Source organism: Blennius ocellaris (genome assembly GCF_963422515.1).
Source record: "Blennius ocellaris genome assembly, chromosome: 9".
Classification (NCBI taxonomy): Eukaryota; Metazoa; Chordata; class Actinopteri; order Blenniiformes; family Blenniidae; genus Blennius; species Blennius ocellaris.
The window spans coordinates 23,198,008-23,211,158 of NC_137658.1; the positions used below are offsets into that span (position 1 = coordinate 23,198,008).

General features: G+C 41.6%; 1 protein-coding gene across 1 annotated transcript in view; it reads right to left on the reverse strand.

The window, feature by feature from the left end:
- fgfrl1a (fibroblast growth factor receptor like 1a) overlaps nucleotides 1–12,365 on the reverse strand; it is a gene marked incomplete at its 3' end in the record, with an annotated part of 87,330 nt that extends 74,965 nt beyond the window's left edge. The window contains exons 1-2 of the mRNA XM_080501903.1: nucleotides 12,150–12,365; nucleotides 8,911–9,005 (exon numbers count right to left, since the gene is read on the reverse strand). Coding sequence (XP_080358029.1) covers nucleotides 8,911–8,971 — 61 coding nt within the window. The 5' untranslated portion in view covers nucleotides 8,972–9,005; nucleotides 12,150–12,365. The remainder of the gene's footprint in view (nucleotides 1–8,910; nucleotides 9,006–12,149) is intronic.
- Nucleotides 12,366–13,151: the final 786 nt, after the last annotated feature.

Consider the following 13,151-nt stretch of genomic DNA (forward strand, 5'->3'; position numbering starts at 1 on the left):
CTGTCAAAAGCAATGAAAAGAAAAGTTTCTGGTGAAGGTAGGATGTCCAAAGAAGAGTGGAAAGAAAGGTATGCATTCAACATTCACCTCATTTTATAAATTCCAAGCCAGTCTGTCTCATCTGCAATGAGGTTGCTGCAGTTTGCAAGGAATATATTATCTGAAGGCACCACGAAACCAAGCATGGAAGCTTCAGAGGAGCTTATCCACTCCAGACAGAGCTAAGCTGAAACTTAGTGCACCAACAGCTGGATATGTGCAGAGCAGCAAGGTCCTGGTTCGAGGACTCACAGCGCAGCAACAAGTGACCAGTGTGTCCCTTAAAGCAGTGTGGGTTCTCCTAGCACAACTAACCGTTTATTGATCTGTCTCTAATTCCATTAGACCACCAGGGACATTATATTTACCAAACTGGAGCAATTGTTCAAGCTGCATTCATCCACCTGGTTGTGATTGGCTGTCCAGAGGTCTGCTGAGCAGACTCAAGGAGATTGCCCCCAATGCACTACTGGATGAGGTTAAGGCCTTTCTGAGATGGAGCAAGATCAGAGCTGCAGACGACCGCCTCACCTTTCTACAATATGAACTGTTCATGTCCAATGTTGCATCTTTAACGGGATATTATTGGCCACCTGAATGGAGGGTACAAGGGAGGGACAAAACCATGGTGGACCTGATGGAAAAGCTGGAATCATTTACCAAGAAGCTGGAGTTGTTCCAGTCAGACTTATCAAGTGGAAGGCTCTTGCACTTCACTGCACTAAACTCACAGGGACGAGGAAAAGTGACATCAAACAGCTACGAGCCAACTTCAAGTCCAGGTTTGAGGACGACTCCATCCCTATAGGGACGTCATTGCTATTGTCCATGACCCCCTACCTGTCTGAAGTGCAGATTTTTCCTCCCTGGCTAAAAACGCCACCCCACCTGAACATTTTCTGGAAGTTACCTGGTAATAACTTATTCTTTGCTTTGTACAAAACTTGAATAGTTTTGAACTCTACCAGATCCATGGATTTCAACGTCCTTGATTGTAGGAATAGTGAGTGAGTGTGTTCCCGGAAATTAACCTTACAGACTATTGTTGTTGCTCTTTTCTGTAAAATACAGATTTATTTGTAATGAACTTGCATACGTGTTTCCCCAGACCTCCACACAGCAAGTTAGATAAGGCGACAACAGTGAATTATAAAGAATGAACAGTGAATTATGGTCTAGTAGATCTTTAGCTTTGGCCAGGACTGCGATACTTCTGGATAGTTTGTTTTGGACTTGTTTTATGTCAGGTTTCCAGCAAATTCTGTCATCAATGATTCCACCTAAAACCTTGTTCTGATCCACACTTTGCATGCAAGTCCACATCTGATCACCGCCATCAGTTAACCATAACCGTCATAACCTGCTGGAAACAGGAAGTGGGGTGACGTGCCCAGATCTGATTCTAACTTCAAACATTGCATGAGAGTCAATGCCTGATCACAGCCTGAGGACGGTTATTTTCCTTTCATTACATTCGACTCTAAAAAGATGTGTATTTTAATCAAATCTGCAGTTTTCCAAACTTTATTCTCAGAAATTACAAGATAATATCCTGCATCCCGGGAAAAAAGGTTTAAACCGCGACTTGAAAAACCTAAAGTGGAACTGAACGGTGGGTTGGTTGAATCATTTCGACAAAACCATTTCATGTAAATGCACCATTTTTTGGCTGATCATTCACACGGTGCAGCGTTTTAGGAGCCCTGAGGTGCAGACGGCAATGGTGATCATCTGTGGAAAACAGAAAACGTAACCGCCCCCCTCTCCCCCCACTGCAGTGCACAATGTCATCAAATAACCACAACAATCAGGGACTACAAGCTCCGGTGGAGCTGCAGAAGCAACATGACGCTGGCAGCAGGAGGAGCAGGGCCATACACCTATAGAACTCAGAGTTATATAGAGGTTAGTGAGCAGGAAGCTCCATGCCAGGTCTTTTTGCTGTTGTAGTGAGATGTGGACAGAAATTTCTTTGAGAACCTTGGGGAGAATAAATATCATTTTGACTGGTGGGGATGTGGCCTCGGTGAGCCAGACATTAAGTTTTAACATTTTAAATTCATTGTATATGTTGATTTAATTAGTAGTTAGTTAAATGCCTATTTTACTTTGTTTTTTTCTTGATCATTTAGCCACTTCAATGGAGAAAAAGGGTAAACTTGTGTTCTGCTCTCCTGCGGCCGCCTGATCTCCTCCTGTTGCTTTCCTTTGTGCTGCAGCCCCTAAACACACACCAGTGACAAACCGTCAGCCCCCGCAGAGAACGTCCAGCCCCTTTAAGAACCGCTATTAGCAGAGTCAAAGCAAACATTGACTTTATCTCAGTTCGGGCTTTTCCACTAAAAAGAAGCAGGAGCTGTTCAGGGCCAGTTCTTAAATGAGCACCGCCAAAGAACTGGTTCTTTTTCCATTGTCAACGGAGTAAAGTGAGAGCCACGTCATTGCGTCACTGCAAAATGTGATAAGTCACTGATTTCACAAATTTCACGCTGACAGCACTCATAGAAGCACAAGGAGACGCACTGTAACAGTGGTTTGGTCCGAGTCGCTCCATCTACTCTGGCCTGAACCTCAGATTCAGACCAAAGAGACGGAAAACATTGAGTCTCCTCGTCGCTCTATTGGTGTTTTTTCAGGTCACCTTGTTTTAGTCTGGAGTCCTGGAGTGGCCAGGGAGAGAAAAACAAAACAAAAAAACACGAGCTTGGGGCTTATTTTTCAACATTTCTGCATTACATAGTGAATTTCTGCTCCTTTCACTTTATTTCTGGACGTGTCTGAATCAAACGCTTCAACATCAGGAGGAATGGAGGTGTAGAATGATAGAACGCAGCTCTACATCCATTCATAATAGAAACCTACGTAAACACACGCTGATTAAAGTTCTCTTTCCCATGAAGCCATTAAAAGGCTCATTTTATGGTTAAAAAAAAATCCAAGCTTTCATTTCCAGTAGTATGTAGTTTGTTTTTTAGTTGATGATGAACCAAAAGTGTCACTTCATTATAAAGTTCTGTGGGTTAGAAAATATTAATGGAGCGTCTCGGAGCGGAGCAACTCAGCCTGACGCAGACCTCTGTGGTCTGTGGTCATAACGCCACACAAGACATGAAAGTGAATTGAGTTACAATGATGTTATGATGAAAAGCCGCGGCGCCATTATCACGGGTTAAATTATCTCGTTCCCTTATATTATTAACTTTGGGGAGTGACTTATTATATTGTTCCCACGCATTATTTAAATTTTTTTCCCCCAATGTGGGCTAATGGTCTTTCACATCAACAGAACCAGTAGTGTGTGTGTGTGTGTGTGTGTGTGTGTGTGTGTGTGTGTGTGTGTGTGTGTGTGTGTGTGTGTGTGTGTGTGTGTGTGTGTGTGTGTGTACTGGAGGACGTGATAAATCGTGAACGTTTCAGCCATCATTGTGGCTCTACTTGAACAGACGGTCAACAACATTTGGCCCCGGCGTTAGGATTTAACAAGAGGAACTAATAGAGTCGTTTAGCTCCTTTGAAGCTCCCATTTGTCTGTTAATCACCACATAATCAACAGACAAACACAAACATTCCCTCTCCTCCTCCTCCTCCTCCTCCTCCTCCTCCTCCTCCTCCTCCTTGCTGTGTCATCATGAGTGAAGCTGCACGCTGGAGGAGAATCATTATTAAGCCAGAATCTGCTCTACAAACTAGACAGGAATAAATCAGTGAGTTCAGACTTGTTTTGAATTCAGCAAATTATGAATAAATCAGTTTAAAAAAATTTTTTTTATTACATATATGCAGGAAGAGGAATATTTGTATGTATATGTGTTTACAATTGTTTAACATCATTATTTCTGTATTCAAATAAGTTTAAAGTTAGTAACTTAATACATATTCTAGTAATAGATATTTATATGAATATATTAAGACATCATGTGAGACAAGTGTAATTGTGATGATTATAAATGAGATGATAGATAGTTCTGTCCTTAACTAATGTTGGTATTACAGTATATATTTCTTTACGTTTGCTTTTTTTAAATTTTATTTTGTAAGTTGAAACTAATCGGACAAAGCTTTCCTTTTCGCTGCGGCTCAAAAATGAAACTTCACAAACTCACAATATTTCATACTTGCCTGTAGAGAGGAGTTTAATACAGCCTCGTACAAAATCAACAACAATGATAATCTGGTAACGGACAGTATCGGTATCGGCAGATATCTAAATTCCGGTATCGGGATCGGAAGTGAAAAAATGTGGATTGGTGCATCCCTACAATAAATATCTTAAGCATAGTTCTTGAAATATTATTAAATTCAAAATGTATTAAAAACTTGGGATCTTTGCTTATTGGCTGCAAAAATACTAAATTAGAAGGATTTAGATGTTACTTTTACTTGCGGCAGATTATTTCAAAAGTACCAAAACATGGTGTACCATGTACTCGAGTACAAGAACATTTAATTCCACGGGCATTGGTAACTTATCATGATCTGCGTTGAGTCATCCTGAGTTTCCCTGAACGGTTGGATGAGCGGGTCCCTTTAAATGTTGTCGCTGCAAGGAATTGTGGGGCAGCTTGATCTGGTCTCCTTGGGTAAAGGAGGCATCAGTGTTTCCTAGGTTAAAGGAGGTTATGAAGGAAGCATTGAGCCTCCTTTCCTTTGCTTATTGAGAATTCAAACGTTCCTTATCATGGCCAGCAATTAACCACTTCCGGGGGTTATGGAAAAGTTGATCCCATGGACTCTAAAGTAAAGTGTGAAGTTAGAGACACACTTTGCACACCCCACTTCTATTTCCAGCAATAGTTGATGGTCGAAATAGTTGTATGGCTGTGATGAGGGCCAGGCTATGATGTAACGGATCAGGTTTGAGGTCAACCTGATCACGTCCAGTCTATTAACATTGCACTTCCTGTTCCATGGCGTTCTTGGCCATTGCCACGCCCTTAAATGGTGCGACGACTGAGAGTCATCATGTGGTTGTGGTCAGGGCCGGACTCTTGTGCAATGTGTCAAATTTGAGGCCGATTTGACCACATTCAGCCAATTTACACTGCACTTCCTGTTTCATGGCGAAACAATGGCGCGGTCACCGCCATTTTGGCGAGAGATATTGATCATCTTTGCTCTTTAATCCCTTTTCTATCAAAAGTCAACCAATCAAGCAATGTGTGTGTGAGTGTGTGTGTGTGTGTCATAAAGATGCAGTAGGTTGTCATACAAATGGTGACAAGTTATTTGGTGACTAATTCTTTGTTTAAAAAAAACAAAACAAAGAATGAAATTTGTTAATGTAGCCAAGTTTTTTTGTTTTGCTTAGTACATAACTTCACAATGATTTCTAAGGTGTTATAAAAAGGACTTTCATGCCTTCCCAGCAGCTCCGTGTCATGCAGCCAATACGAGCGAAGGCCACAGAGCGGCGGATGCAGCCAATGTGACTCTAGAACCTGCGGCTTGTTTTTCACCCCTCAAATCAAGTGCAAGTCCGTCTTCAACGATTAACTCTGGGTTTTCCGTACTACGACGCTCGCTCTCTCCTCACCAGGATAATTCTAGCTAACGCTGAAGGTCTAACCTGCTCCAGACCAGGATATGATCTCGATTAGAGGTCAGAGCTCCGCCTCCTGACCAATCAGATCTCTTGGAAAGTGACCTGCCCATTCTTCCTGATGGTGATTGGTGGGCGGGCTGCAGTGGAGAGGAGGAATTTATTCACAGCGCTCTTTTTGACATAATAAAATAAATCCTGGTCACTGAGGCTTTCAAGAAGGTTTTTTTTTTTTACTTGTTCCAAGACTGTTTATGTCATGAGGGTTGATCTGGAATAATGACATCAATGATCTCAACTAAACTGCAGAAACATGAATTTATGGAATGTCGATCTACTCGTCCCGTCGCGGTGATGAATTAATATTCCAACAGAAAACACCTTTGTGCTGTAATAAAGTGAAACAGAGTGATCACATTGCTGTCCGGTTATGTCGCTGATGGATTAATATCTTATAATCTCACCAATCAGCATTAACAAGTCAGGAACTTTCTAGCTTTGGCTGCAGCAGCAGTGTTGCTTTTAGCCTGATGGATGTGTTTTAATTCTTCATATTCTCTGAAAATAACTGCTCCTTCAGTAATTAGTAAACTGCTCTGCAGAGTTTCTCCGTGTGTGATTGGTCAGATGCTGTAAACACCAACGTGCACACATAGGTCTGTGTTGAACTTTATTGTATTTTGCAACAGAAGATTTCACATTTACATCACATATACTCTGTGACACAACAAAGTAAAATTTAAAGGGGTCATATTATGCAGCTTTTCAACACTTTCACATGGTCTCGTTGGTCCAAAAAGTTTGTGTTCGATGTTTATTGCTCTGTGTTTGCAGGTTTAAATGCCCCATTGTCGTCGCTGTCTGACCCTCCCCCCCCCCCAGATCACAGCAGACTTGTTGTTGGTTCAGTTGCTCGGATCGACCGACAGCATGCATATATCTATAAGAAGACGTTTCTACTGGAGCTCATTGAGGATTTCAACAAATCAGCTTGTGGGATGTTTTTTTTTTTTTTTTTTTTTTGCAATCCTTCTAATCAGATTTGTTAGCGCTTTAATGTAATTATGCACTTAAAACTGGAAATTGGAGACACGAGTTCGTCATACTTTATTTCCCATTTATAGTAACAGCCCGAGTGCATCTGAACGCCACTTGATTTGGTGGCCACGCAGAATCGCGTTTAATTTCTGGAGCGAGTGAAAACACATCATCTGCTTATGTTTTCGATTATGAGCTGGACTTCGCCGTCCTCTCTGCAGAGTTGTCAGGGTCTTTATAGGACTAAACGATTATTCGGCACTTCTGGTGTTTGTGAGTTCTATGAGGCGACGTGTTTGAGCTGCAATTTGACACGAGACACTTTGTTTGTTTTTATTCAGGAGTTTTCACCGTACCCATAGAGTTAAAACTAAGTCACTGAGTGTGGCGAAAGGTGATTTTGTTCCACTGCGGCTCTCACAGAGGTGCTCTCTCAACTAAAATTAGGCTTTTAGAAACACTCAGTGGCATCTGTTTGGTGTTTTTCAAATGTAAAAACAAGAAAATCTATTAAATTTGTTCATATTTTACAAGTAATCCACAACTGCTGCTGATCCCATTTACATGTAGACACAAAAAGTGTCACTGATTGATTTTTACAGTTACAATAAGTGATAGTGTAAACAGCATAATGTGATAGGCATTGAGAGATATACAGACGTGCATGAAGTGCATAAAGAATGCATGCATCAACTATTAAATATTGAGCAATATTACTTAGCTAGGAAGTCTTGACCTCATATAAGGGATTCATTAAAGTGAGAGAGGATATAAAGTGTCAGTACAATGAAGCACACGTGTTGTAAAATGTTGAAAAGCAACTTTTTCTACCTTAAAAAGTGTTGTTTTTTAAATTTCAAAAACAAAAAAATCTCACTGGATTCATGAAAAAGACACACTGTCACACTATCAAGATCTGGGTTATGTAAACTTTTTATCAGGTTCACATAGTCTCTTGTGTCATTCTGATTTAAAAACAGTAAAAGACAGCTTCACCAAACCGCAAACAAAAGGTTTTCCTCTCACATTCATGTTCTCTGAAAAATGGTCCCCAAAAAATAATACATCACAAATTCTGCCAGGGTATGTAAACCTATGAGCACAATGGTCATATATATTGATAAATTCATTCCGTCTATACACTCTGCTCTGTAACGGCAATGGCGTGATTAATATGGCAAAGAAATGTGCAATTTAAAACTTGATTAGTTTCTAATCGATGACAAGACTTAACATTTATCGCATGTGAATGTGATGTCCTGCAGCTCCAGTACTGATAACACGTTAATCTGTGGAACATTAATGAATGAATTCATAAAAAGTGCACAGAATTAGCATGAAATAAAGTCGTCCTCAGGTAAAAATGTATCCCCAGAGAAGTGACAACCTCTGTTTTTAAGAGGTAGATAATGAAAATTCATTCCCTTTGTCCTCTTCATGCCCTTCTTTCAATTCTCACACTTCTTTACGATCCGTTTCCTCCTCCTTGACATTTACCCCTCCGTCGTCTCCGCTCACTCCTTCCCTGCTCGTATTCTCCTCCGTCTCGACTTTGCTCCTTGCCGCCCGTCCCGGGTTGATTAGCGGACCGCAGGGAGCGCAGGGGAGGAAATGCGGTGGCATTGTACAGCAAACATCCCTAATAAGCTAATCTAATCTCATCTCTTTGCGGTCTATGGGCCTCTGTTTACATTCGGCCCCGTGTCTGCGCGCCGGCTCCACCTCGCCTCGCTGAATGCAGCATTGTTTCCCGCTGGAAAACTCATCGCCGGTGTGATCTCGGGAGCGGGCGCCAGCTCCACGTCTGTCTGCTCATAAAGGCCGCAGGCAGGGGACCTTTTCGCATGTGTCGCTGCTGTTTTCTCTTTATTGTTGAGTTGCTGTTTTTTTTGTTTTTATGGAAAAGGAAAATAAAATGTTCCATGCAAAGTGAGAGTGAACCCTAACGACCAACCTCCCCCCCGGGGGGGGGGGGAAGGGAGGAGGAGGGGGGGGGGGGGGGGGGGGGGGTCAAGACCAAACACTGACCTGCTTTCTATTCACAGGGTGGTTGTGAGCAAACAAGTGGTAGAAAAATCACACAGCAAATAGGAATGTGCCAACCCCCTGAGCTGGGGACAGAATGACCAGTCAAAAGTTCACCTGAGGACAAAAAAACCCGACGTGTTCTGAGTGCGAAGAATGAGCCGAGACCCCCGGTAAGCTGCACGGCGGCGCCGCAGCGCTCCGCGTTAAGCTGCGGCGCTGATATTTTTAACTGTCACCAGCATGTGGAAACGATTCCGGCGACTCACCTCGGGCGGCGGCGGACATCAGGAGCGTCTCCAGGAGCAGAAAGACCCACAGCAGCTCCATTTCTCCTTACAGTGACGAGAACCCGCTCAGCTGCCTCCACGCGCAGGAAAAACAATGGAGAAATACGTTAACGCACAACTAAAGGCGAGGAGATGCTGGATAATCATTTGTTTTCTTGAAGTTTAACTGAATTAAATAAACACAAAGTGCTATTTGTGGCCTCCCCACCACATAGAGCTTCCAACACACAAGGTGAAATCCACCATTATATGCAGAAAAATAAGTGAAATGAAAAGTAAATGTGTGTATGCTCGTTAATTGACCTCTATTTAGCCAGACACTCTCACTGAGACGTCAAATATACTGTTACTGCAAAATAAACACCATGTTTGTATATTAACGTTAGAATAATTATTGTTTTTCATACTTATTATTGTTCAATTAATATAGGTACTCATATATCACTGTCCATTTGCTGCTGCAAGGTTACAATCAACCTCATAGTGGAACAAATGAAGGATTAGCTTATCTTAACATGCACAACCGACACATTGCAGGGACTGAATTAATTAGTTCTCCCTATACTCTGATGACAGAATTGATTAAAACGATGCAGTTAACAAATGAGGTATGAATGATCTGGTTTTCAGACGTGGTGATAGGAGTCAGTCACCAGCTCAAAGTCCAATGAAGAAGTTGAACTATTCAGCTTTGAGGGCGCTGGTGAAAAGTGTAAATTAGGGTCAAGTTAAACTGTTATTTGGAAGAATAAACCTGAAAGCCCAACAGCATTTACTTAAGTGGTTGTTTACATTACAATTTATGTTACTCCACAGCTATTGCATGTCACACGTCGAACTAGAACAGGCCCTCGGTAGAGCGCAGACCCTCGCCAATGTCACCTTGCACCGTTAAGGTTAAATTATGTTAATAATGTTCTGTTGGCTCCTATTACTTTGCGTTACTTGAACGCGCCATTGCGGTAAGTTGGCGTGGGATTGGCTGAGAGTGGAGAATTGGGGAGGGGCGTGGAGTTAGCAGTGTGCTAGCAGACGGCTAACGGCAGCGTCAGCCGAGATGGTGTGTAGCGGAGCTCCAGTGTGTCGACAACGGACTTAATATCTTCCCACACGCACACTTTACTCCCAAATCCAGGGTGTTTTAGTTTTTTTCCCCTCGATATTTATCTACAATCCCAAAAAACACTGAATAGAAATGTGTGCTCGTCTCTTCGGGATATTTCCTGCGCTCACAGAGAGTTGGTGGTTTGTGAGACGACAGGAAGGAGCAGTGTGTCATTAATTCTCATAAATCCACTCTGATCCCAGAGTTCAGTCACAAGAGGGAGTCTCCTGGTTGTGTGGATGAAATGAGTGATTTGAAGATACTTCCTGGATAACATGGTGCAGAAAATCCAAAAGGAGCCCCGCTGTGATTTTCACTGAAGAAAACCTTCAAATACCTCCTGTCAAGTACATATCCAAGTCCTTTTCTAACTTTGTTCTGAGCAGCTCAGAACAAAGTGAGCTGTTCATCGGCCCGACCGACGCGACCATGAATCCTGGAAGTCAGATTTATTCCGTCCACCTGTCCATTCATCTCTGCCTACAGTAGTTTTAATCTTTCTGCCACATACATTCCCCCTGCAGCCCAGTGAGATCTGATTCCTCCAGTGCTTCTCGTGCCGGATCTTTGATCAGCGTCCATCGTCCTCGGAGCCTCGGCTCACCACAAACCGTTACGAGCGGTTGGCTGAAGTGGCGGCGTGCGGCAATCGAGTGGGAGGTTTACCCCTCCAACTGCAGCGTGTGACGCTAAGGCACATTTCATCGGTAGAAAATGGTTTACCAGGAACTCAGCCACCAGAGAGTAAATATGTATTCACTAAAGTCTTCTATAAAGAGCTCAAAATTGAAGTGACAAGGAGACAAAGTATAAAATGGCAGAAAGTCAAATATACATTGAGGAAAGTGAGGATTTTCTAACACATTAACCTACAAAAATCCTTACTTATGTAGAGTGTTAGGATTGACATGTAATCAACTTAAAATCTGTTAATCATTCATAGGTGGTCATTACAACAACCCAAGCCATTAAAAACTTACATAAGACTTTTGCCCTAACATTTGTGACTTTTTATAGATTGTAGAAATACAATTACTCAATTTATGCCCTCAAACGTCCTTTAAAGTGGATTTTAAAAAAAATTGGACCTCAGACAAACGCTGTTCCCTCCTTTGACAAAATCTGACCAAACATGAATTGGATATGATAAAAAAAAACACAATATCCCATGCACTGGGTTTATGTTTATAGTGATCAAATGCATGGGATTTATACTCAGTCAGGTGTATATACTGAGACTGAAGCTGCACAGTCTCTAAATGAAGTTTGGAAGAAACGATTAAGGCACCATATATGAGGACCCATTTCCCTTAATAACACGTCACTTTACTCCAAACACTCCAAAACGTTACACTTCTCATAACAATCACTGCTTCGGCTAAATATCTCACACAGTTTGAATGATTCATGTCTATAATAAAGAAAATCCCCGACTTCATGGCACTTCAAATATGAAAGACAGCCATTAATACCTCCAAACATGCACTCTGATGCATGTAATATTAACGAATAATACATAATTTTATCAGTAGGACTGCAAAACCATTTCCAGATTATTTCAAGTGCAAATCATGAAACATGTGATTTGGGTCGTTTTTAACGAATCAAGTTGCAACAAATTGTGTTTTTTTATAATTTTTATTACAGTAATTTAGGTTGTATAAGTAAGAAAAGTAACTTTTGAGGTATTTTGCAGTAACGGATAAAAAAAAGTTTATATATGCTCCATAATTAAAATAAAACGGGTGCAAATAATATGACATGTAAAGAAAGTGAAGAAGTAAAGAATGATAGAGAAACAGGTAGACACGTTTGTCACGCTTGATTACAAATCCCAGTTTATCAATCTGCAAGCGTCAATAGCAGCAGAGGAAGCGTCACTCAGTTCTGCTGCTCATCCCACACATGCATGCTTGGAGGCTTTCCAATGACACGGGAGAAAGTGTTAGAGCAAGAAAACTCGATTTAGTTGCTTTTCTCTGCATACTTTGGTTAGAGATTATAAAAAAAAAAAATACAAATACAAATAAAAAATACAACACAGGTAAGGAAATGTAACTTTTCCACGAGAGAAATGACGAAATCACACATTTGAGTTTCTATTGATACTTACTGCTCAGTTCCTTGGAGTGATGTTAGATCATGTGAATTATCCGCAGGTTACCTGCATGTATATCATGCCGTTATTCCGTTAAAAAAAAAGAAAAAAAGAAAAATGACAACTTGTCCACCTTCTTTCCACTGACTGGAGGAGTTCAGAAACGTAATCCGAAATAAAAGCCCGAGAGCAATTTGCACTGCCTGTCACTGAAAGGACGAGCTGCAAGTGAATGAAATCCAGTGAACAACGGCTCGAGGAGCAGAAAGTGTAGGAAAATGCGGAGTTGACACGTGAGCGCTCTGAATGAGTGTGTAGTATTTGTGAATGACAGCCCGCGTGCGCTGCGCTCGATCGCAGCAGCGTGAAGAACGCAAGGAGGGATAATAATAATAATAACAATAATAATATTATAACAAAACGAAAAACAAAAAAAAGCTGATCTACATCCCCTTCATTAAAAGCCAGTGACTATATGCGTGTGTTTATAATAAAACGAGGTTGGGTAGCGCCCCTCCAGTTGCCTCCAGCTGTAGTCCGTCGCCTAAATTTCAGCCGTGGGCGAGAAACACACTGAGCAGACAGACAGTCCCAGCGCGGAACTTTGGGCCAATCAGAGCGCGGACCAATCAGAGCGCGGGCCAATCAGAGCGCAGCACGGTGCGGGACAAATTTGGAGCGGTTCTGGGTGACCGGACCGCAAAATGGTTCTGTTATAACAATTACCACTTATGAAGAGTGTGAAAAAAAAGCTGTAGGAGGCTGTATGAACTCAAATCATTAAAATTATTATTATTTCATTATTTATTAGATTATTTCCCCCACAGGAATATCATGACAATATTGATATTAATACAAGACTGGTAGTATTTAGAAGTCGTTCTTCAGAAATGGTCTCGTCCTGCATTGTACTCATTCGTCCCTGTACATCGACAGAAGTCGAATAATATTCTGAGTCTACACTGACACCTTGTGGAACATTTGCTCTGTTGCAGCCATCTGCGTCTAAATACAGTA